Source organism: Aethalodelphis obliquidens, unplaced genomic scaffold, assembly GCF_003676395.1.
Source record: "Aethalodelphis obliquidens isolate GAN/ISIS:26980383/991018 unplaced genomic scaffold, ASM367639v1 scaffold5, whole genome shotgun sequence".
Classification (NCBI taxonomy): Eukaryota; Metazoa; Chordata; class Mammalia; order Artiodactyla; family Delphinidae; genus Aethalodelphis; species Aethalodelphis obliquidens.
The window spans coordinates 58220743-58247060 of NW_020837949.1; the positions used below are offsets into that span (position 1 = coordinate 58220743).

The 26318-nt window shown below is 38.4% G+C and overlaps 1 protein-coding gene across 3 annotated transcripts; it reads right to left on the bottom strand.

The window, feature by feature from the left end:
- Positions 1-258: 258 nt before the first annotated feature.
- LOC113618388 (serum paraoxonase/arylesterase 2) lies at positions 259-26318 on the bottom strand. 3 transcript variants are annotated; one of them, XM_027102489.1, is made up of 11 exons: positions 26154-26260; positions 24542-24633; positions 23738-23804; positions 18135-18205; positions 11278-11333; positions 7266-7431; positions 6606-6732; positions 4957-5157; positions 2298-2379; positions 1447-1575; positions 259-877 (listed from the first exon to the last, which is right to left on the bottom strand). In XM_027102489.1, the coding sequence occupies exons 3-11, from the start codon at positions 23776-23778 to the stop codon at positions 719-721; spliced, it is 1032 nt and encodes a 343-aa protein (XP_026958290.1). In that variant the 5' UTR covers positions 23779-23804; positions 24542-24633; positions 26154-26260; the 3' UTR covers positions 259-718. The 3 variants fall into 3 exon arrangements, with proteins under 3 accessions (XP_026958290.1, XP_026958288.1, XP_026958287.1); XM_027102487.1 differs by lacking the exons at positions 23738-23804; positions 24542-24633 and having other exon boundaries at positions 26154-26318; XM_027102486.1 differs by lacking the exons at positions 18135-18205; positions 23738-23804; positions 24542-24633; positions 26154-26260 and adding an exon at positions 17763-17994.

Genomic DNA, 26318 nt, shown 5'->3' on the forward strand with positions numbered 1-26318 from the left:
AACCTGTTATCTCCTCTTTGTATGCAAGTTGGGCTCCCATTAAGAAATAGAGCTGATGGAATACTCCATATTAATTGAGAATTCCAGTTGCCATATTTAGTTATTCTTTGTTTTATTTTATTCAAATAGTTTAGTTTTTCAACTGAGAAAAATTAGTATTGCCATGCCTGCACATCCCAAGGTAACCCCACAAAGAAGTGGCCACTTTCTCATTCCCCCGCTGAGGATATGCCTTGAGAATTAAGCACAGACAAAACATGGATTTTAGTTAGTCTTTAATATAACTCCAACTCTTTAATAGTAAACAAAGATGTAAGTACAAAATATCAAAACATGTTACCTATCAGTAGTTCTGAGTCACAGTAGTCACACTGGTGGAGCTGAGGTCACTTACATTTTAAGGAAATATAATCTACCCTGTTTCGGTGGAATTCATGCTCTGGCAGTTGGAAAGCAGGCTTATTTTATGCAAAGTGTATTCACTTTACTGAAAGCAGCTCTCTTCTCTCATCTTTACTTGGCAATTTTAAAAACTGTTCACTTTCCTTTTGCGTTAAAAGTGCTATGTGAACTGAAGGGGGGCTTTCATTACTGAAATAAATTTACTATACATGTCATACATTTCTGGGTCAACGTTGCTGGTTAAACTCCCCCAGAATTAGCAATTCATAGAAAATTGTTAAGAGAAGATAGCATGCCTGCATAGCAAAAGGACCATTTAGAGTTGACAATACAGGGCTCTGTGGTATAAAGTGCCTATAAGCAGCTTCCTATCATACACCGAGGCCACAGAACTTCCCTGGAGAACAGACCCGTTGTTGGCATAAACTGTAGTCACTGTAGGCTTCTCAGATAGAATATTCTGGATGCGGAGAACCTATTCAGGAGATACAAACGATTAATATAGAACCACCATCCACCCAGTCACTCAGTCACCAATAATCTTCCACAAAGACCCAATGATTAAGAGGACATGCTGTTGAAAATAGCAGTTACCAATTTTTTTAATGTTTAAATTACTTTGTTAAACCTTCCAAGAAAGTACTTTCTTAAACCATCTAGTTATTGCATGCCAACACAGGATTGAGTGTTATTATAGTAATTGAGCATTAATAGAAATACTTCCACACTAATGTGCCTACTTTCTCACTGCTTTAGCACGAACAAAAGTAGTGACATGTGGAGAGCTGACAATAAGCCAGGTATTTAAAAAATTGCCAGTATACCACACAAGGAGGGCACATGTCTTTATAAAAAGGTCTTTTGACTAGTTTCCACCATAATTTAATACATCAAAAGACTACCTTTCTAAACGTATTTGAACAATGTGAAATTCTGCCAATTATTGGCTTAAAGCAATTACAAAACCAACCACCACATAAGTTTATTGTATTAGTTTAAAAGGACTTGAATAATTAAGGTTGAAAAACTAAAAAATATAAGCACCTCTGATGAGGGAGGATTGTTCGGGTCATAAACGAAGAGCTTCTGGCCATTAGGATGACAGCCTACCAAGATGTCCCCCGAGGAAGGATCAATAGATAAATTATCCACCAGTGTATCCAACTTGAGTACCTTCCAAATGAAAAAATGTCAATATCTAAATGCCATGAGAAATTTGATTAAATAATTTAGGGCTAAACTTTCTTGCCCCTATGCATGTGGGGAAGTTTCACCCATCTCCTGCTTCCACCCTTTAACACCAATATTGCTTAAAATAAATTTAATACACTGGTTTAGAGTCACTTTTCATTTTTCCTAAAATTAAGAAAGCTGGGGCAATAATCAATCTCTCTAAAAAATGAATTCCTTTCCCCTTAAAAGATGCACAGTGATCAGTTAGCTCAAGGAATTCATTCAAAGCAAAATAGGAAATTCTTAATCAATCTAAAATATGTGTTTTCAAGCAGGAAGAAAATAATAATGGTGTGGAACCCAATTTCTACCTTCATTTATTATTGAAAGAACTGACAACTTGTATAAATCTTCATTTCAGAATTCATCTATTAGTCTTTTCAATTGTGAAAATTCTTATTGGAATTCATCAGGTGCCGTCAGTACTTCATGGAATGGGCTCTAAATCTGATGCAAATATCCCTCCCAACACACTGCTGCATGTAATCAGTCAGTTCTTGTGATTGTGGGGAAACAAGAGACTTGGCCAGTTACAGAGAGGAAGCAGTGAAAAACCCAGAATAGTAACACTGGCTATTCTGTTCTAAGTGAGGAATTGTTATAGTATAACTATGTAATTTCAAGATTAATGTCTACTTTAGATATAGAAAGAAATATTTTACCTTCAATTGAGTTAAATTCATATTAGGGTGTTTTTCCAAAACGTGAATTTCATGAGCCAATATATCAGCAACGTAGATGTACCTTTGCAGGAAGGACATACTGGTTAGAGCCCCAGGCTAATATAAAGCTTCATTAACACAGTATGACGAATAAGTCTTAATAACCTGCCAAGAAGTTAATCAATGATGGGCTCTCAAGGAATGCTTGATAAAGGTCAATTTTTATTTAAAAAATAAGCTTTCAAAATCAATTCAGTGTTACTACAACAATCATGGGACTGCTAAATTATTTTTCAAAAAGTTTGTAAGGAAAAATAATATAGGACATCATTTAAAATATAAAGTCTGTGATATTTGCCACTGAAAGGACAGTAAAACAAATATTTGGTTTCAAAAAAAAAGCTTTTACATTCTACAATATAATTTGATATTTCAAGGGATCATTTACATGTAGAAACATATGGTATAAAACAGAACACATTTTATTAGAATATTAATACTTAATATTTAATAAATATTTATTAACATATCGAGAAATGTAAGAGTTAGAAATAAGTATCTATTCAGAACAGTCTGGCTATATCTAAGGAGGGTGAATTAATGGACTGCTTCATGGTAATTTTTCTCATTGAATTGCCTGTTCCATGGCAACTGTTCTATTGAGCAATTATAGTGTGTAAAGCCATGAACTCAGTATTGTGACAGATATAAACATGAAGAAGACACAGCCTTTTCTCCTGAAAAGTTTGTAGTGTGTTGGGGGTGATCAGATGGTTTAGACATATTAAACAAATAATACAGCATGATTGGTACCATAAGACATATTTCAGGTCTAGAAACTGAAGAAATCTCTAACTCCTAAAAAAACAGAAGGGCTTACAAAGGAAGGGGGCATCTGCAGTGGACATGGGAAGAGAGACTGGATTTGAGGATATGAGGACAAAGCACCTTTTAGGCAAAAGAAAACATGTGAACAAAGGCACAGGGGCAAGAATAAGAGAGGCAGTTTTGCAAAATAATGAGTTCTTGTCTAAAGCATAGTAAGTGTGGAAACAGTAGAAGAGGGAGGTTGGAACTAGCTTATTAAAGAAAGTCCAACCCATTAGCCTGCATTGATTTGATAAGCAACTGGGGTCCACTGAATTTCTGGAATAACAGAGTGGCATGATAACAAATGGTCAGTTCAACAATTACTAACCATGTGCTTTGTGACTGGCTGTGCTCAGTATGAGGATTCAAAGATGAAGCAGACTGAGGTCCCTCTTTTGGAGATCTTGAAAGGGCAGGGGAATATAAAAGACAAAGTTGGCAACAGTGCGAAAAATGGAAGTGGACTGAAAACAAGTGGGAAGAAAGTGTAATACTCCAGCCAGAGAGGGTGAGAACCTGAACCAAGCAGGTGTCAATGGGAAGGAAGAGGGGGTGAGGGTCAGGGACGGAAGCACAGATAGAACCAGTGTGACCTGCTCAATGGCTGAATAGGAATGGTGAGAGAGATGGAGTTAAAGCTGGATGCCCTATTGTTATTATTTTTAGCTTGGGTGACTGGAAAGTTTGACTGTCATAACTGAAAGATGAGAGTTGAGGAGAAAAACAGATTTGGTGGGAGAGGTTGGATTGGGTCAGTTATAGACAATTTAAATTAAATGATTCTCTATTCATTTTTCTGTAATCAACAAGAAAGAAGAAATTGTCATGAAAATAGACATTTAGTTGTCACAGAATGCCAGATTTATTTCATGTTATACTTGTAGTAGTTTAAATTGTTCAGTGTGCTAAGGTAGTAAAAGGGAAAGTTAATATTGAGTTTTAATATCCTTCCTATAGGTTATAGTTGGACATATAAAAATAGTGAGATAATTTGGGGGGGCAATTTGGCAGTATCTATTAAAGTTAACATTTAAAAGGAGCACCCTTTAAGTGAGTAGTTCTATTTTGAGGGGTTTGTTCTACAGAAACACTTGCACAAATGTGCAAAGAGGAAGCGCTCATAGCCCCACATTTAGCCAGTGCCCAGTGGGCATCTGAACCTAGGTCTATATGACTCCAAAATCTGAAGATTTAACCACTATGCTGTATGTAATTCTCCCTTGGGGGGTTTTTCCTTAAAAATATTTGGATAAGTTTCAGTGGTAAATGAGAAATAAAAAATGGTTTTTATACAGAAAAAAAAAACCCCTACATATCCATTTATAGAGAATTGGTTAAATTAGTTTACAATCATCCTGAAAATGGAATAATATGCAGCCAATAAAACAATGATATATCTATTTAAAAGGAAAACACCTACCTAATACTTTAATATGTATATATAAATATGAACCCATTTTATAAAAATTTACATTTATAAAATTAAACTCTACAAGGATATATACCAAATTTATATACTATATATAAATATATATTTATATATTACATGTAAATATATAGTACACATATATATATTATATAAAACATTATTTAATAATATATTACATATATGTATTCTATATTGTAGTATTATAGTAATATTTGTAAATATTATATATAGTATATTTATCATAGACCAAAAATATCAAGTAAGCTATTTCTGCATTGAAAAAAAAAAAAAGCAAAGTAAAGAATTTGGCCCAGCACCTTGACTGAGAAGAAATGAAAATACTTCTATAAGAGAGCATACTTTTTATCAGGTGAAATATTGATCCCATTTGCTGAATCAAATCCTTCCGCTACCACTTTAACTTCATCTGGACTGTAGTAAACGACATTTGTCCAGTGTAAGTTCAAATATGTTTCCAAATACTTTAAGAAAGGATCAGAGAAATAGTGGTCATTGGTAGCATAGAAATGTGCTGGTCCAACAGCTATGATATCATTCACACTGGAAGAGAAAAATAACATGTGAGAGAATATAAAAAGCCAGTTGGTCTCAGTATTAAAGATTAAGTCTCCAGAAGGTTTACATAATATGTGCTTTAAATTTTTGGTGAGAGGTTTCCCAGGAAAAACTCAGCTAAAATCACATGGCTATAGTCATATGTAATCTACTATAATATCATTTGCCGGAGAACAATTTTTTATGGTACCAGGTAATTTGAAGACAGGTCATTTAGCAATTATGGCAGGTTATTATAAAAGGAAAAAGAACTTGGTGCCAACAGAGTGTGTTTTTTGACAGCAAGAAATGTAGGGTTTAACAACAATACGAAAAGACAGAGCTGTCCAAGGGAGAGAGCTCGGTGGAGCCTCATTGGCTGGTGAGCTGATTGGGCTGTCAATAACATTTACGTAGCTTCCATATTCTCAGTTGCTGGATTTTCCTGAGTTCCTTTGCTTAGTTATTAGTCAAACTAAGGTTGACTGTTCAATTTCTACCTGACTCACAAAGGCGACCTGCCAAGAACGAACAGGCGCTCAATAAACACTTGCGGAGAGATGAATGATGAAATTGCCATAGTGAAATGCTTCAGGTGAGAGATTTATATGCGAAAAACAATTACATTTTTAAAACCAATTAGGTAAGGGTGTTATTAAATTTAAATTCCAATTACCCTATGCAAAAATGTCTGAAAGAGCGGCTTTCTCCTTTGTTAAAGGAAAAACGGAGCTACAGGGAAGGTGGGTCCCCTCTCTGAAACAGCGCCCTAATGCAAAGGCTGCCTGGATGGTACTCATGCTCCTGTTTATTACGAATTGAATTTTTGGGAGAATGGTTGGCAGTTACAAACTTAAGTCCTAGATAGGGAAGTAACAGAAATTAAAAATATTCATCAAGTTCAAACTTAAAAGATGTAGCTGAGCCGGGGAGGGGCACATAATTCTTTTTTAGTCACATTATCAACGAGCTCTATGTTCTTGAAATAGCAGTGACCCACTTCCAATTCTGCAGGACCATTGGCCCACAGCTACCTTGTGAAAACAGTTCTTGTTAGTCCCATACTAAGCACACAAACTCCGTATAAAGCAGACTACGCTTCCTTGGCAGGACAGGTGTTATTACTATTCGGATGATGAGTCATCTGAAATGGGAGGTGACAGAAGGAAAAATGGTGAGGTTTGTCTTCTACTCTCAAGATGTCCCTGAAGAGCAAATCCTCGGTAGTCCAGCATTTCCTTATTTCTCAAGGGAGCCCACATAGAACACTGATATCGACTTTCCCTGCTCTGCAAGGAAACTATGTATACACACATACACATATAAATACATATATTTGTTTATGTGTATATATATATGTGTATTTCAGCTCTTTCAAAAGGTGAAAGGACCATCATAGGGAATATTTGAAAATGCTACAGATAAATCAGAGAATGAACAAAAGGACTAATTACCTTGGAAGAAGCTCATGTTTGATTGTTTTTAGATGCAAAAGAGAATTCTCTTCCTCCTCAAATTTAAAAATTTCTACTGTATTCTTGAATTCTGGGTGGTTTACAACAAAGAGATAAACTGTGTTATCTAAAGAATTGAAAGAACAGAGTTAATTTACAAGACATAACCATAGGACCTCTGGGCAGACACTGACATTTAAATACCACGAGCAAGGAAAGGTTGAATGTATAAGCTGTTAGACGACCTAACAGATCATTCTTCTTCCCCGTCTTTCCCATCACTGTCTGTCTGGTGTTATTTCTGATCATTGGTCCCCTGACCTTTAAGAAAGAGTGTTTCTCACTCCATATACAGAATTCATGAATAATCTGTTAATAGTTTAATTCACAAATATAGCTCTTTTTCAATGTAATGATAATAGATATTTGAAAAGGTTATGAAATCTAAACATTCTTTCAGGTGTTAACCGTTAGAAATTTCTAAATGTAGTATAACTTACAGCTGAAGAGGCAAATAATGGACTTATTTGTATGAAGAATACAGAAGTAATTCATGAGTTAATTGTTCTCTTACTACAGATATGATCCAAATCGATTTTCCACAGTCACTTGCAAAACCATTTTAAGTTTTTTTAATGTTGGTAGCTCATCAGCTCTTACCATTGTCTATGAAAGTGCTGATACCATGTGGATTAAATGAAGCCAAATTAAATCCACGGCTGATTCTTAATTCCAGTGCCCTTGGGTTTTCTTCTTTTAGATCCATCATTAGTATTCCTCCAGGCTTATCTGGTGCAAAACTGTGGAGGCCTGGACATTTTAGACCCTTTTTAAAACAGAGGAAAAAGTTAAATATAAAGGCTTAAGTTTTTTTTTTTTTTGCGGTACATGGGCCTCTCACTGTTGTGGCCTCTCCCGTTGCGGAGCACAGGCTCCGGACGCGCAGGCTCAGTGGCCATGGCTCACGGGCCCAGCCGCTCCACGGCATGTGGGATCTTCCTGGACCGGGGCACGAGCCTGCGTCCCCTGCATCGGCAGGCGGACTCTCAACCACTGCGCCACCAGGGAAGCCCGGCTTAAGTATTTTTATAGACTAAAGTGGCAACTATAAATAAATGATAGAGACTTTGGCTAAAGGTTGTGGCATAAACCTGCAAACACAAAGAGAGCAGAGAGGAAACAATATAAAAAAATAATAATTGGAAGCTGGGAGGCTGAAAGCTGAACAATAACTGATATTTCTGAGTTGAGGCAGAAGACTAAGGGTTTAGTCTCTTCAGAGGGTAACCAGAAGGTTGGTGGACTGGGAGATAACACAGAGTTGAGGGCGGGGATAAGCCACTATCTGACACACATTCATTCTCTCCCCATTGTAACATGAGGTGGGACTTTGTCTCATTTGTTCACTGCTAGACCCCAAGGCCTGGATCAGTGCTTGGCGTGTAGTCAGTCTGTCCTTTTCCTACTGATTCCAAATGTTGCTTTTATCACGTACTAGATCCCTATTTACATATTGGTCTGTTTGGACTCATGTCTAAATCCTGTGATAATATGCCACTTTTTAATTACTATAGCTTTATTTATAAGATACAATATGTATATATATATGGCAAGTCCTCACATCCCACACCACATTGCTTTACCTTTCCAAAATAGTCTTAAATATTTCTGCTCATTTATTTTTCTGTATAAATTTCGGAAATTAAGTTGCTGTTCAAATGGAACCTTATTAATTACTGGTAGTAGTAGTAGTATTACATTTTCTATTTGTTTTTTCCTAGTATGGGAAAGCCATTGAGTTTTATATGTTCATTTTGAATACAACCCTATCACTCAACTCTCCTATTAGGTCTAAGAATATGTTAGGTGAATCTCTTAGACTGTTTAAAAAACAGGTAATCACACTATCTGAAAATAACGTCAGTTTTGTCTTTTTTTCTACCTCAAATTTCTTTTTCTTGTTTTCTTGGGTTATTAAGAACTCTAGTAGATTACTGATGGTTACAGTATTTTAGGGCATTTTCTTCTTTTTCTAAACATGAATGAGAAGGCAGTTAATGTTGCACCACTGAGAATGGTATTTGCTGTAGGTTTCTGGAAGGTTTCCTTCTACTTCTAGTTTTTTTGGAGCTTTTAATCAGGAATGAGAGTTGAATTTCATTTAATGCTTTTTCAGCCCTCACTAAAATAATCGAGGTCTTTTCTCTTTTAAATCTTTCAAGTCATACTTTATGCAAATTTAAAAGTACCCAAAAAATCTCACTTTATGCACAAATTGTATTTAATAGAAATTTTCTCCAATTAAAAAATATCTATCAAAATTACACAACTTCAAGGCCCAACAAGTAGAATAAACTGCAATTATGCTATTGCTACCTGGCAGTGCCAATTCAGTGGTTAATAATCTCTATTCTTTATTAATGTCCCATAAATGATAGGGTTTCAATGCTCAGGAAGCTCTACCAGGGATGTAATAACTCTCCAGTTATTGTAATACTCCCTATCATTTTAATCTGTTTTTTCTCTTTTTCAAATTTTATTTTATTTCCACCTGTGGTAAAATATACATAACAGAGAATTTACCATTTTCACTATTTTTAAGTGTACAGTTCACTAGTGTTAAGTACATTCACACTGTCATTTAAATCTTTTTTCTATTCTATGTCATCTAATTCCTCATTAAGTGTGATGTTAGTTTTGAGATGCCCCTCAAGCCTGTAACTGTGGAATAGGATGGGCTAATTGGCTACAATGCTTGGAAGAATAAAATGCTATGATGTAGGAGGTATTCATTTAGAAAGGAGTGCATTCTGGGAAATATTAGAGACAAGGCTGAGTAAATTAAAAAAAAATCAGTAAAATGAGATTGTTTCTAAATTTGAAAAAAAGAAAAGAAAAGTCATATAACCAAGGAAGGATAAGAGAAAAACAAGCAGAAGAAATTCTGTTGACTTGGCTACAAGATCACTGTCACTATATTAAGCCTCTCAGCTAAAATGGCTGTAGATGTCTTGTGCTTGGAGACCTCACCCCTCCTAATTCAGATTTATTCCTGTGGGGAGAAAATCTTGAAATAGGTGACTTTTGGATTACGCAAATCTCTGAAAACAGCTTCTTTGCAAAAACAAAAAAAGCAACTGCCTTCTACTCTACTCTGGATATTTGCATTTTAGTTATGAATAATGTTGACTAGGAGTCTCAGTGCTTTTTCCTAAGAATATAAGATATGTGTGCAAGCATGTGCTTCTACACAAACCCAGAGCCCTCCTAGAAATGTCATTTTACTCATTGTGTGTAGGTAATTAACTAAAACCTTTTTTTTTTTTTTGCGGTACGCGGGCCTCTCACTGCTGTGGCCTCTCCCGCTGCGGAGCACAGGCTCCGGACGCGCAGGCTCAGCGGCCATGGCCCACGGGCCCAGACGCTCTGCGGCATGTGGGATCCTCCCGGACCGGGGCACGAACCTGTGCCCCCTGCATCGGCAGGCGGACTCTCAACCACTGTGCCACCAGGGAAGCCCCTTAACTAAAACTTTTAAAGCCATAGTTTTAAAATTTAATATTAGGCTGGCCAAAAAGTTCGTTCGGGTTTTCCCATAAGATGTGATAAAACCTCGAACAAACTTTTTGGCCAATCCATATAAATATCAATGTTTCTGCTAAAGTCTACAGTATTTCTTTTTTCCCTCTGTGGTAAATAACCAGCGACTCACAGCCTTTCATATAAAAACCATCAGGAACCTGAAGAGTGTTCTAACCCTCATTCTCATCTCAGCTGAGTTCTCTCACCTTTCTCATAAGTCTGACAACTATTTTATTAGTGTTGTGACTCTCTTCTGAAGCATCTCCAAGTTTTTCACATCTTTCCTGAGTCTCAGTGCCTGAAAATAATGGCTGCTGAGAGGGAACAGAATAACTACAGGCTGCCTTCAAAGCTGGATACTTCTTTCTCAAGAAAAACTGAATCCATGAAGATGCCAAGGTCCCTCACCTTGGCCCACGCCAGGGAGGAGAGAGAGGTGGTCAGAACTTCCTCCTTGGCCCACATATACAATTTTCTAATTAGAATGCATATTGGTGTAGCCTAGCATCACTCAGGCCAATCAATTTTAAAGTCTTTGTAATGTATGCCTGAAAAGGTTGTTATTTTTCAGCTTATAAAAATTAAGGCAAAAGTGAAGGGTATAAATAAGCTCAGTCAATGACATTCCACTTACGTTAGGCTATTTGGGGAAAAAGAAAGAAAGCAAAAGCATTGGCCTTTGTCTAGGAAAGTTGGTATATTGTTTGAAAATAAATAATAACAGCAAGAATACTAGTTTCAAATTGAATATCTAATGGAAAGGTAGATGCTGTATTTAAAATAGCATAATGTAGTATCAAATATCCACAATAATGCCCCAAATATCCTTTTTAATAACAAACTTTTAGAACACAGATTGCATTGGAATATTTTAGTGCAAGCCAGTGGGAACATAAAGAGCAATAAATCAATTGGCAAAGACTTTTTCATCCCTACATTCAGAGGAGCTGGAGGAAAATTTCCAAGATCCTGTTTGACCTGTCTTTTTGTTTTTGAAACTGAGGAACTTTAAAAACAAGTTACTGCTCTGAAGGCCTCATCAAACTCCCTTGTACCTCCTCCACTGAGACTGGGGAAGGAAGATACTTACCACGCTAAAGAAAGCCAGACCATTGGGAAGTATGTCAATATCTTCAGAGCCGGCTTCTGTTAAGTTCAAGAAATAGATAAATGTCATGTTCGAATTCTGTGACTTGTTAGGTAGAGCTTTGTTTACTTTATCAGTATCTGTATCTTTCGGAATGGTTCCGATTTTTACTTCCAAGGAACCACTCTCTTTAATAAACGTCAGTCTAAATCCTTTCCTGCAGTGAACTTCTGACTTTAAATGTTAGAGATTTTATGTCTACTCAAATCAAAGTCAAGTAATCACCACATTTCCAGCTATAATACCGAAAAAGTTGACATCTGTACACTCTTATGATAAACATCCAGATGTCTGTACAAAAGTAATTGACATCAGGGGAATATTACTTTCAGAATGAAGGGCTCATCTTCATTTAACCATGCAAATATTCTTGTCCCTTTCTCGGCTCACTCAATCGGAAGCAAACACAGACTTTCTCTCATTAACAGAGATAAAACACCTGGGATTATACAGTCCCTCTTTAAAAAACAATGCCTGCTTGTTCTCATAAGCAAAGAAAGCTTTCTGTTTAATCTTTAAATTTAGGCTTTAAATTACAGGAAAAAAACTAGCAAAAGACGATTAATGAAAAATACCATGCACCTAAGCCAGGTGAAACTTCTAACAGTGTCTCTGAAACAGGCTACAATTACTATTGATTGTTTATTGATTGTCTGCAGTACACTCCACACAGCACAGCAAATAATTAGACATAAGACCTTGCCAGTGGTCTCACTGTGTAAATTCCACAGACAGATAATAGACCCAAACACAAGAAAAGAGGAATAAAAATGGCTTAGATTAAGCCAAATCATGACACATGCTCTGAGTCCACAAAATCCAACCTTCCACTTTAAGCCCTCTCCAAAGGATTTCTCCACGATTATTTCTAGGTTGTCAAAAACAAACAGCATCTATCCAGCTATATGGACTTTGATTCCTGAGTTTGCATTTGGCTGGCCGCCTCCAGTGTTGCTGGCTCCATCATAGTGGAGAAAAGCAAAAAAAAAAAAAAAAAGCCCAAAACTTCACTTCATAAAGATGACCCATATGCTTGCTTCTCAGAAAGAAGAGAGATAAAAGTTTAAGTATTGTATGCTTGAGTTCTTAACCTGAGGTCTGTGGATCCCTAAGTAACCACACATGGGTTTCAAAGAGTTTATGAACCCTCTGAAATTCTATGCAATGCGAAGTGTCTTGTGTATGTACAGATAAGAACATTTTCTGTGAACAAGGTTCTTGGCTTTCAGCAGATTCAAAAAAAGGGTCTGTGATACTCCCAAAAGTTAAAAAACCTCTAGATTCTAGTGCCATGGTGTTTCTCAACTGATAAAGAGCAAGGACCAAGGAACGCTTCACCATGTATACATACACAAACACACGAACACACACACACACCTGCACACAGAATTCTAGTCTAAGTTCTGCCTTCTAGATCCATTGAGTAGGAGCTCAGTTAATTAAAATTTGTTGTTCCTGAAAAATCATTTAAGACAATTTAACTTCAACGTGCGCATGCTTACACACATAGACAAAGAAAAGATATGTAGAAAAAAAATAACAATGTTTTTTTGGGTGGTGGGATTATGAGTGATTTTCATTTTCTTCTTTATACTTTTCTTTGTTTTAAAAATTTCTACAAATAATCATATTCTTTTAATAAGCAAGAAAAGAACAATGTTTTTTAAAAGATTTATTCATGTCAACCACATTGCTGCTTCTTTCTGTTTAATCCCGTTGCCTAATTCCAAGGAAAAAAAGTCTATCTGTAGCTTTCTTTAGAATATTTTCCAGATCTACTCCCCAATCTTTATTTCTATAGCTGTTATGACAGTAGGCTTTTATCATCTCATAACACCTAATTTTTTCTCCTCTAATTCAATAATAGAAATAGTAGTAGTGTGAGTAGTAACAGTAATAACTACTAACATATATTAAGTGTTTACCAAGAACCAGGCTCCTTATAAGTACTTTACATATGTTAATTCGTATAATTTTTGTAACTCTAAGAAGCAATATTATTATCTCTAATTTTAGACTAGAGAATATGGAGCCGTTGAAAGGTTAAGTAAATTGTTCAAGGTCACAAACTGGGAAGCTGGGATTCAAGTCTTTTGTTCTGACTTAAAAGTGCATAGAAAAAACACAACCTAGCATTTAATGAAATTTCTCTGTCAGAACCATCCCCTGGTTCCTCTCTGAAGACACTTTACTTTGTAAATCCAACTGTGGTCAGTTACATATGTTGGCTTCTCCCCCAAAATGTTTGCTTCCATGCCTTTCACCAAGATCTTCATCAATTCATATCCTGTACTTTTCTTTCAAACACTCTTTCTCTGGAAAGTCTTCTAACTTAGCATATCTGATTTTGATCCCTTCTTAATCCTTTAGCAATTATCTATCTGTGTCAGAGATGGCCAGCTGCTCCCCAGTATCCATACTCCCCTTCTTTTTTTTCAGCTACGGGTACACAGCAACATAGCTACAGACATTTTCTACCCCTTCTTGCTGATAGAGGTGGCCATTTATCTGAGTTCAGGTTAATGGGACATGAGAGTACAAGGTAAACTACTTGCAACTACTGGGTAAAATAAAATAAAAATATCCATGTAAATTTTCTTTCTACCCCTTCCTGCTGGGAAATGGCAACAACTGGAGCTCTAGTCTTGTACCAAGATGGAAGCAGTATGTTGAAGATAGCTGTGTTGCTTCATCAGCCTTTGTTCCAGAATGACCACATGGAGTAGAATCATCTAGTCACCCTAGGTCATTTGCTTATCTTTGGACTGTCACATAAAAGAGAACCAATTTCTCTCTTCTCTAAGTTACTTATTGTAACTTTATAACAGCAAATCAGCCGTTGCCATACCCAACAGAGTATCCAAAATGTAATGTAGCCTATTATTTTCCACGTTTTTGGTTCATTAATCAGATGTGTGTATTAATCACTCTGGGAGAAAATACTATATTGGGAAAAAAATTGCAAAAGTTATTTAACCTCTCTGAGCCTTAGGTCCTTATCTGCTATAAAAAGAAAAAATATGTCTATATCTCACATAGTGGGTTTTTCTGTTTTCCTTTTCATAGGTAGATTGTAAAGTACTTGACAACAAGGGCTATAAACTTTAATGCTTTTTTAAAAAAAAACTCAAGCAGCAGTTATTATAAAGATCTTGCCTGCCAAGTGTATAAAATCATTTATTAACTCAAGAGAAATAATCCATTCAAAATTTTGTTTTAGTCCAGGACTCTGAATGCCAGTATTTTCAAAGACATTTTAAAATGTTTTAAACTTTTAAGCCTCAAATAGAGTTAAATAGCTCTTTAATTATAATTTTTATTATTTAGATGTCGATATTATACCAAATGTTAGTTTCTGTCTGTTAGATACATTGGAAAGGAATACAAAAAAATAGAATAAATAGTGAGCTTACTTTCTGACCCCCTGAAGGCACACATCCTGTATGATATGTGGTAGTGATTATTACTTATTAAAACAAAGACATGAGATGATATGATATTTATAAAGCACCTAAGAATTGCAAAGAGTTCATTTCTAGTCATGGTGAATGTAGCCTTATTTTATGTGTGTGTGTGTGTGTGTGTGCGTATGTTTGTCTTGATGGGGACTCGGGGGACAGGGGATGTACCTGTCCCCTTACCTCTTGGAGGGATTAGTTGGCCTCAACTGCATGGCTGCTACTGTTTCCAAAGTGGAAACTAAAAAAGAGAACCCCTCTACTCCTGCTGCCTACCAAGAGACACTGCTTTTGCCTATGGGAAAGTATGCCCTGTTATTCCTTTGTAGTCAAAGACCACTGAATAAGCAACTGTTGTTAAAAACATATAACCACAAGCTATTATTAACCATTATGCATCGCTGACATAGCATTCAACGAATGTTCATATAGTGTATGCTAACCACAGAGCAAAAGCAAAGAAGGGGGAGAGAAAAAGCACAGTTCTAATGAGATCTAAAAATGTATCCCAAATGTGCTTCTAATCACTCATCGTCTTCGCTCTGTTGCCTTTTGAAGTGCCTCAGAGGCATTAAACACTTCACAAGAGGGGCCATAGGTGACATATTTCCTCATTCTTCCCAATTCCAGACAGCAGCTCACACGCATCACAACATAAAGGTCACAAACACAGACAGATGCCTGTTCAGAATACAAATGTTGTTGGACTTGTTTTTCTCTGAGGTGCCCTCCATTCCAGTGAGTTGTAGCAGCAATACACTTGGCAGTTTGTCCAGTAATGTGTCTGGCTGTGCCCTATTGTCTACTCTGAGACTTGAATTCGCAGAAGGTGGACTTCACAGGGCCAAGGGCTGTTTAATAATTTGACATTTATTAACTCAGTAGCAAAAGTAACCTCCGAGATCACTGACTCAGCCTCCCAACCTGTACAACGTCCCTCCCAGACGCCATCTGGCTTCTGCTTAGTGACCAGTTCCAAGGCGGCTCTTCGTGATTGCGGCCAGAAGGCAGGATGCAGTTGCTGGGTTTTTTTTGGGACTCCAAACAACCTTAATTCTAGGATGCTCTGCATTATCCAGCACAGACCTTTCCAATCTGGACAATCTGGTATTTGACACTGAGTTTGTATCCTCCTGCTAAGTGTTTGGGCAATAAACAAAGAGGGGAAACCCCAGGAGAAAGAAGTCAAGGAGTCTTGTGAAGGGAGATAGGACTGGGAAAAGTACAGAAGTAGCAATGGGAAAAGGGGACAAGAGCACAGAGGAAACAGATGTGTACATGAGGCGCAGTGCACAGAAAGAAGCTCTGAAGTAGAAAAGGCTTCTCTGAAAACACATAGTTTCCATGAAATGGAAGCCTTCTTTGTGTGATACAGAAAAGGCTCACTACTTTGTTTTTGATAAAAGAGCATAATGAATCCTGTCTGGAGTGAATGTGGTTATAAACATGGGGTATTGAGTTTATTAGCGTTGCCAACGCCAGAGCAATTTAGCAAAGACCATCAAAACTTTAAACATATGTGCTAACTGAACAATAATCCCGCTATTAAAGGTTTATCCTTCAGATAAACAAACGGAAGAGCTATATGTACAATGAAGTTCACTGACATGCTTGTAGTTGCAAAAAACTATACCCACTCAAATGTGCATTAAGGAACTGGGTAAATAATCATGGTACGTGCAAATATTAAAAAGAATGAGGTAGATCTACATGTGCTGATGTGGAAATCTGTTCACACTATGTTCAGAATAAAGCAAGTTACAGAATATAATCTTATACTAAGATGCCATTTGTGAAAACCATAGATATAAATGTATATGCATATATTTGTTTGCATTTGCACTGGAAATACCAGAAAGGATAAAACAGAAACTCTATCTCTGAGGTTATTTTTGTGGGAGGTAGAGATTTTTATTTATTTATTTATTTATATTTTATTGAAGTATAGTTGACAATGTTGTGTTAGTTTCAGGTGTACAGCATAGTGATTCAGTTATATATGTGTTCTTTTCCAGATTCTTTTCCATTATAAGTTATTACAAAATATTGACTATAGTTCCCTGTGCTATACAGTAGGAACTTGTTGTTTATTTTTTAAAAGTTTATTTTAACTAATTAATTTATTTTGGGCTGTATTGGGTCTTCATTGCTGCGCACGGGCTTTCTCTAGATGTGGCGAGTTGGGGCTACTCTTCATTGTGGTGTGCAGGCTTCTCATTGTCATGGCTTCTCTTATTGCAGAGCACAGGCTCTAGATGTGCGGGCTTCAGTAGTTGTGGCTTGCAGGCTCAACTGTTGTGACGCATGGGCTTAGTTGTTCCGCGGCACGTGGGATCTTCCTGGACCAGGGCTCTAACCCGTGTACCCTGCATTGGCAGGCGTATTCTTAACCACTGCGCCACCAGGGAAGCCCCTATCTATTTTATATATAGTAGTGTGTATATGTTAATCCCAAACTCCTAATTTATCCCTCCCTCCCTTTCCCCTTTGGTAACCATAAGTTTGTTTTCTATATCTGTGAGTCTATTTCTGTTTTGTACATAAGTTCACTTGTATAATTTTTTTAGATTCCACATATAAGTGATATCATATGATATTTGTCTTTCTCTGTCTGGCTTACTTCACTTAGTATGATAATCTCTAGGTCCATCCATGTTGCTGTAAATGGCATTATTTCATTCTTTTTCATGGGTGGAGATTATGTTGGGAGATTTTTTTGTGTGTGTGTGGTACGCGGGCCTCTCACTGTTATAGCCTCTCCCGTTGCGGAGCACAGGCTCCGGACGTGCAGGCTCAGCGGCCATGGCTCACGGGCCCAGCCGCTCCACGGCATGTGGGATCTTCCCGGACTGGGGCACGAACCTGTGTCCCCTGCATCGGCAGGCGGACTCTCAACCACTGCGCCACCAGGGAAGCCCTGTTAGGAGATTTTTATTTTCTGTTTTATAACTTCTCTTCCTTCTGACTTACCTTCACCAGCTGACTCCTGGGCTAATGGTACACAGAATTCAGTGGCCACACATAATCCAGACCTGACAAAAATACAGACTTGACAAAATACAGAACACAGATGACAAAACGAGTTCAGCAAAGTCACTAAGCAGGCAAGAAGTCTAAAACATAGGATTGTACAAATAATTAATAAGTCACAGTGAGAGTAAGAGAGAAGAAGAAATACAGGGTGCATGAGATCAAAAGAGATTGACTGAAAAGGTTTTTGCTGATTTAATGTGACTTTCCCTCTGATAAACAGTAATTATGTGCCAAAATACTGTTAATGAGTTTTCTAGTGTTGTGGGCCAAGGAATGTAAGCTGTGTAACAAGCATTTTCTCAGACTTACCGATTCCTTTAATCAGGTGGCAGTTTGGAAGGTCTACAGATTCTACTTCTCGGGAGGCTTTAAGTCGATTCCTGTTAAAAAAAAAATCTATCTGTTTACATATTCCCTGCTTTGTAGCAGAAACGGTTTAAAGAGGCTTAGAGCAATACATAAAACACAGCATAAATCTAAAGCAGATAAAAGAGAAGACAGAAAACAAGGGTAGGAACATAAAATAGCACCAGAAATGAAGTTAAAATAAAAATGCAAATCACAAAGTTCTATATGTGAACATGGGTCGTAAAAGGAAGCCAATAATTCAACAAATACAACTTGGAATGCAAGTTGCTATGCAAATGTAAACACGGCACCAGGTCCCATTTCTCACAGCTCTTGTGTTGTGGGAAGAGCTTCAGATGTAGAACCAGAAGCCCTGTCTTCCTTCTGAGGACCCAGAGGGGCTATAAAATGCCCAGACCCTCTGCAAAATGACACAGTGACTGAAAGCAGGTCGAGAGAAAGTGGCATTGTTCAGAGCCTGGCTCACAGAAGACACCTCATAAATAGTTATTAAGAAACAAGTGGAGAAAGTCCCATCCCCATGACTGTTTATTGGGGTGAGAAGGTTGGAGAGCACCAACTACTGTAGCCAAACTACTTGCTGTTGTAATTTCATAAAAACGGAAGTGAAGGAATAATGAGAAAATGTTGAATTCTAATAAAGCATCTTCCCTCTTCCTTCCCACCCTGGAGTACAGGGCCACCAAGCAGGGTGGGCAAACACATCTGGGCTCTATTGTTTGAAGGCTTTCCCTCCTCTCACTGGCTCACCTTCTCTTTCTGTTCTCCACATCCACAAAGAATGACAAGCGTGCCTGCAGAGTAGCTTACATGTTTCAAAGTGGTTCACAGGTACCACACGTTTAAGAGACATGACAATTTGCCAGTTGTCTCTCTCCTATTCATATCCTTGCCAGCTTCGGACTTCTAGACACCGAATACGGGGAAGGCTACTGGTTTCTTGGCGAGATGGAAGAAGCCGAGGCCTGGACAACCCAGAATTACCAACAGGTGGTGGCAACTATATATTTTGGCAATTCATATATATATATATATCCATATACATATGAAAGTTTCCAATTAAACTGTTAATCAGTATGTATTTGGAATCATATAACTCAAATACTGTTAAACTTCTTGAAACAACATAGCAATAAAGCAATAAAATAAAAATAAATGAATAAAATAAAGATATAGGGCTTCCCTGGTGGCGCAGTGGTTGAGAGTCCACCTGCTGATGCAGGGAACACGGGTTCGTGCCCCGGTCCAGGAAGATCCCACATGCCGTGGAGCGGCTGGGCCCGTGAGCCATGGCCGCTGAGCCTGCGCGTCCGGAGACTGTGCTCCGCAACGGGAGAGGCCACAACAGTCAGAGGCCCGCGTACCGCCAAAAAAAAAAAAAAAAAAAAAAAGATATAAAATATATTAATGTAATAGAAAAAATAAAGCAAATAACATATAAAAAATTTAAATAAAGCAGTAAAAAAAAATACAAAAAAATCTCAAGTCTACGAGTCCCAGCAGTGATTTAAAGGTGAGAACAAGTACACTTAGCCTAACATAAGTTGTAGCAGTAACACTAGTGAGGAGGATGCTGCTGATAATCATGGGTGGTAAAAGGAAATAAATACTAAGAAGGGAGAACATGTATTGAGCCTACCACTGTTCTATGTGATTTACCTGAATGAATTCATTTAATTCTTAAAACAATCCGAAGAAGTAGGTACCATTATCCCTATTTTAGAGATGAGAAAAATGACTTCCCTGAAGTTCAGCACCCAGCCAGGAAGTTCCACCCACAGGCTCTAATCTGCTGTTGTATTTTTCTCAGAAAGGGGAGAAGAGACCACGTTTCTGTCATAGGAGCAAGACTGCATGACCTTCGGCAGGTCAATTAATCTCTGCAGGCCTTAGTCTTCTTTACGTATAAAAATAAGGATGAGACTAAATGACCTCCAAGGTTTATTGACATTGTGTGATTCCAGAAACAGATGTAAATTTAAGCCAGTAGGTCACAGCTGAAGTTTCATCAAGTTTCTGTATCATGTGCTGGTTTGGGTGTCGATTTTATACAACTTACTTTTATGCCCATTTGACTAAACAAAGATGGGGTAATGTTGATTACCATCTAACTTTCTCAAAAAATTCTATGGATAAAATAAAATTCATATGTGTTTGGACACTTTGGTGTGGGGTATTTTTCAGAGTCAACTTAGGTTTGCATCAATGACTGATGATTACACTTTGTTAACAGGGCGATCTTCATCAGCTAGTTCAGTTGTACAATATCATCTCTAGATATGCAGACTGCCCGCTATTAAAACTGAAGAGTAACACAAGGACTGTTACTAGTTAATCAAGTCATTTTTTCTTGTGTTTCCTTTATGATTAAAGAGAGAGGATTTTGCTTCCATCCTTTGTGGCCCATCAAGACTTTCAAAGACTTTCAGTAGAAAACTGCTAGGCTTTTTGCTTGGCAGAACTATCAGTTCCCTACTCATTAGTGGACTTCTGTACTCCAGAGTGGCAGACCCTATTAGCTAACAAACCTAAAGCCATTCACACCCCTTTCTTCCTTGCTCTTTCTCACTGCAGAAGCAGGCAAGCCAAATATTTGCTTCCAGCCCCCTTTGTACTTTAGGGGTAATCATATGACCCAGCCTTTTGGGAAAGATAAATTTATTACTGGTAGAAAAGGCAGACATAGGAAGAGAGCTAACTGGCAACACTCCTCCATTCTTCATGATTTGACCATATATGTGGTACTTGGGACTACAGCAGTCATTCAGTATCCTTAACACAAGTATGAGGACACAAAGCCAACAGTGGAGGATCAAAGAACAAAAACATCAGAACCTAATTTCTTGATGTGATCACTGACTCAATGGACAAGCTCTAGGATGAATGACTCACAGAGTTTGTATCAAGTGAGAAAAGCAAGCTTCAATACGAATAAGCTACCATTAATTTGATGTATGCTACTTGCAGCTAAAAGCACTCCTAAATGAGAACAGATTTAAGAAGTTTGGAGAATATACAAATGAAAGCTATACAAACTCTTTGGACTAGCAGATCAATAAGCCTACATATATTAATGCCAAAAACAGATAAATAAATAAGAGATACAAACACAAATAAGTCATATTTTTGCAGCAGCCTATTTGCTCCCTAACACTTTATGTCCACAGCATGCTTATGAACGTACTAGATCAGAGATGGTGTGGCAGTTGCCACTCTGTTGTCATGCAGACATTGCTAATCAATTACAGCACTCTTTCTCTTTAACTCAGCTCCAGCTTAGACACAATGTTCCAGGCCACCACTACTAGTCTATTAAAATGGACACTCTAGATGAAAGCTATTTGCTTTCTTTGTTCTAGGTTCCTTTTGTTTTTCTCACTTTCCTTTTCCTTTTCATTAGAACTTGGTTATTTTCCTTTTAGTTACGAGTATATGATAGGTATAATACAGGAAAGAATGCATACTGCCTTCCTTCAACTGAGCCAGTAATCATTCCTCCAATGACCCCCATCAGAAACAGGTACATCATGATTCTTAATCTGGGGTCCAGTGACCCTCAAAGAGTCCATGGGTAAAATTCAGGGGTTTCTGAATTCTGATGGGGGGGAAAAAACACATCTTTAGTTAAACCTCTGACTGAAACTGAGTATTTCTTTTGATGATGAGTGTAGGCAACAAACCACTGAGCTTTCTACTAGCAGTACCTGTGACTCTGTCACTAACAGAAATTACATTGTTTCATCACATTTTAGTTGTTGTAGAGATCTCAAAATACCATTTATACTCATCTCTGCTTCACAGTATCTACTGTTAGGTATTCAACTACTTCTAGATCTACTTAAGGCTTTAATAAAGAAGGCCATGTTATTACATTAGTACATTAGATCTTTTAAATAGTTTGGCAATAGAATTTACGTATTTAAATTAGTATTAACTTAGATAGTATTTCAGTTTGGTTTGTAATCCTATGAATTTTATTTTATGCATTTAGAAACATGATGCTTGCTGAGAAGGAGTCAAGGCTTCACCAGACTACCAAAGGGATCTATGGCACAAAAAAGTCTAAGAACCCCTGCTCCAACGTCATTGTCATCATAGGTAACTTTATTGAGCACTTACTACATGTCTGACATTGTTCTAGCACTTTACAAGAATGAACTCATTTATTTTTTACAGCTCCTATATGGAGCATATAGTACTATTATACCCATCCTACAGATTAGGACACTGAGGCACAGAAAGGTGAAATAAAAGCCAAGGTCTCATGTAAATAGTGGAGAATTCAGGCGACCTGGCTACAAAGCATGAACCCTTAACCAACAGTCATTACCATGAAATGAATCTCTATTTCCTTCACTCAGGAAAAGGCATTACCCATCCAAAGTGGAATGGGTCACGGGCGGTTACTGATTATCTTGCCTCATCGTGTGGTAGCAGTAAGGATGCACCAGTCTGGTGTGCCAATATACTTTGAGCAAACTGGGAACACAGTGTTACTACCAGGTCTGTTCCATATCTCACTGCCTTTGAACCTACAAACCACTGATGGGGCTTTATCTTTTACGTACAGACTTAAATTCAGACAAACTGGGGCTTTATCTTTCACAAACAGACTTGTAAAACCCCTTGAAATTCACCCCTTGGTCCCCTGTAACGCTCTTACTTAATTAAGAATGTGTGCTTAGGCTTGTAAAGCTGGGGAAAGTTTGCTCCAATGGCAGAGAAGAGAGGAGGCCATGGTGGAGCTGGGACAAACTGTATTTGGAATCAGAAGACCTGGCTTAGAGCACAGGTTTGGCACTAACTTCTGAACTAACTAGGCAGCCTCTCCAAGCCTCAGTTAATATTATGTATAATATAGGAAGGAAGACATATATGAAAACTGGAAGAAGGCAGGAAGGTAAAAGGGCTTTCTTTCCAAATGTCAGTAAATGTAAGTTTTAGTTTAATATAATGAACTGCTGACACTTTCAACACAAAGACCAGCACACAGTAGTCATACAATAAATAAGGAGGATGGTGGCTGGAAACAAGTCTGCCCCTTCAGAAGTGTTCAAAAGCTGACTGGATAGCTAGCTTCTTGGTGGAGCTGTCATAAAAGGTGTCAAGCAACAAGCAAAAAGTTCAGACGCTTGTATCTGGAGTTCCTGCTCAGGCATAGGTCTCTGATATACTCAAGTCTCATGATTCATTCAAGGGTGTGTGCTTTGCAACAGGGAGCACTGGCCTGGGGACATGTTTGTATTTCTACTTTTTCCTTTACTGCTCCATGAGGGAGGAGTGGAAAAGTTGGGTATGACATGCCATCCTCCCCTGGGAACCTTAGCCAGTTATAGTTCAGATGGAAGGAGACAACCTTGATTCCATTTATCCATGCAGGACATACTTATACTAAAAATCATTCACTGTTTACCTGAAATCCAAGTTGAAATTTAAGTGGGCACCCTGGGGGAGAGAAATAACCTGAGTGCCAAAGTGCCATCTCTAAAAATAGAATAATGAAATAGAAGGCAGCAGATGAGAGAAAAAAACAAACCAAAAACCTGTTTTTGAAGAGCCTTTCTTTATGTGGAGGTGGGAACATGCTGCTTTTCAAAATACTCTAAGGGTCTGAAAGGAGAAATGTTATGCATTTAAGCACTCCACCGAACTTTGTAAGTAGCAGGCACTTGATGCTCTGCGCTCATAGGGTTGCCAGATAAAATGCAAGATGCCCAGTTAAATTTGAATTTCAGATAAATAACGAATAGTATTTTAGTCTAATTACATCCCAAATATTGCATGGGATAGGCATATACTAAAAAATGATTTGTTGTTTATCTGACATACAAATTTAACTGGGTGTCCTACATTTTTATTTGCTAGATCTAGCCACCCATCATTCACCCCAACATTCTCACATCAGCCACTATAAGGCCTCAACTGTCCAATGAGGTTACCACCCTATGAAGTCACTGCTCAATAAAGTTTATTATAGTCAAGTCTTTATAAAGAAAAGATACATTCAAATTTAAATCATCTAGCAGGTGCGTTCTATGTAAATTAAATAAGCTTTATTTACTTTTTCTTAGGTTTGCATCTACATTTATCATTTAAAGGGATTTAAATTTAAAACCTTAAGGTTAGTAAGAAGAAAAAGTTGACTAATTGAGAAAACTTCAACTTATGGAAACACTGGTAGTTTGAAGTTTAGGGATAATTTAATGAGCTTGAGAACTTTAGTGGTCCTGCCTTTGAAACCAAGAGCTGGACAGATCATACAAAATCACCCAACTCAATAACGTTCTGCAGAGCAGGATGGTCATTTATATAATGTGAAAATTAAGCTCAACATGTCCATTTCTTACCAGTAAATGTTCCTCCTCCAACTCTGATGCTTCCTGTTGCATAGACACTGTTCCTCCTCCTGGCATCCCTTTATGAGCAGATGAAGCTGCAGCTAAGACAGCAGAGCTGGAAACTGTAGTATCACCTTGGCCTTACCCCTCATCCCTGGGGTTCCAGAGTTTGGGCCAAACTACTGCAAGACTTTAACTAGTTTCCCCACGTCTATTTGCTCTCTATTCTGGTACTTGTCAACTCTAACTGCATGTTAGAATTATCAGGAGAATTTTTTAAAATAAAAAATACTCATGCCTGGGCCCCACCCAGAGCAACAGAATTGGAACTGCTGGGGGTGCAGCCCAGACAGCAGGTCTCCAGTAGATCCCTAAGGCTCAGCCAGGACTGAGAACCACTGCTCTACTCCAATCCAGCCTCCCAGGTCATCTCTACACAGCCCAACTGGTTATGCTTTAGATGGTTTAAACAGGTTCCTGTTTAAAAAAATAAAACACATACAACAAACATTGCTAGTTCCCCTTGGCCTATCTATGCAGGCCCCAATTTTTCAACGTAGGTTTAACCATCTCAAAACCCTACTCCTACTGTTCTCATCCCTTAACTTTATGCTCCGCTCAAATCTAAACTTCCCCCGCCATTCCCTTTCTTCACGCGGCACTCTCCATCTGGGACTGCCTCCTTCATCCCCACTTGTGTTTCACCCATCCCTCAAGGCTAGTGTCAGATGTCTCTTCCTCCTGAACTCCACCTTCAGGCGTTGTAACTTCTCCTCCTTAAGCCAACAGGGGTTGGTTTGTACCTGTCCTGAACATCCTAATTTATCTATTTGATTTATTTCTCTCTTTCCCTTTAATAGGGTAAACTCTTTAAAGGTAAGGACGGTGCCTTACTCTATTACAGGAGGCTAAGAGTGCACAGCGTACAGAGAAGGTGCTCAACATTCTGGAATTCTTTCACGTGAGGCTTAACATAATTTGAGTTGATAATTTAGAGACTATGACGTCTGATCACCCACGTTTTTTCCTTATAACTAAAACATGAGATAGACTAGGCGTGTCCTGTTTGGCATTCTGGCTTCGGTGTTCCCAGACGAAGAGATAAATAAGGAAGTGATGTAAGAACAATAGCTGAATATCTCAAGTATCTTTGATCAACCGTGCCAAGATTAGAGAGCAGAGGAAGAGTTTCTCAAACTCTGCAGGGAAGAGACGGAAAACAACTTTATTAAAGACGGAGGCTGGTTCGGGCAACAAAGAGAAGCAGCACCAATGACCTGAAATAAATCTTTATAATTAAAGTTTCAGTGAATGAGTAATAGTTTTGTTTTCAAGTTAAAGCACTAGGTTCGCCCCTGGGTAAATCGCAAAGTACTCGCTTGTCAACTTAGGTAAGAAAGACCTGGGTGCGCAGCAAAAGCTTACAAACTCGCTATGAAGTCTCGCGATTCAGCCCAAACTGTGCCGGGTTTTGGTGGCGGCTGGGGGTTGGGGTGGAGTAGCTCCGCCGGCCGAGGAGCAGAGCGATGCAGAGGTCCTACGTGGCCGCTGGCTCCGGGGTCCCCGCTCGCGCGCAGCCCCTGCCACCCTGAGCCTGGGGACCCGAGAGGCCCCCACCTACCTGAGCGCCAGGAGCCTCTCGCCCAGGAGCGCCAGCGCTATCCCCAGCAAGCTCAGAGTCAGCAACCGTCCCATGGCGCGGAAGCCGCGCCGCCTAGCTCGGTCGGGCCCGGGAGCACTGTGGGCGGTGCCCGCGGTCCGGCTCTTGCGCGCGGGCCGCGCTCCG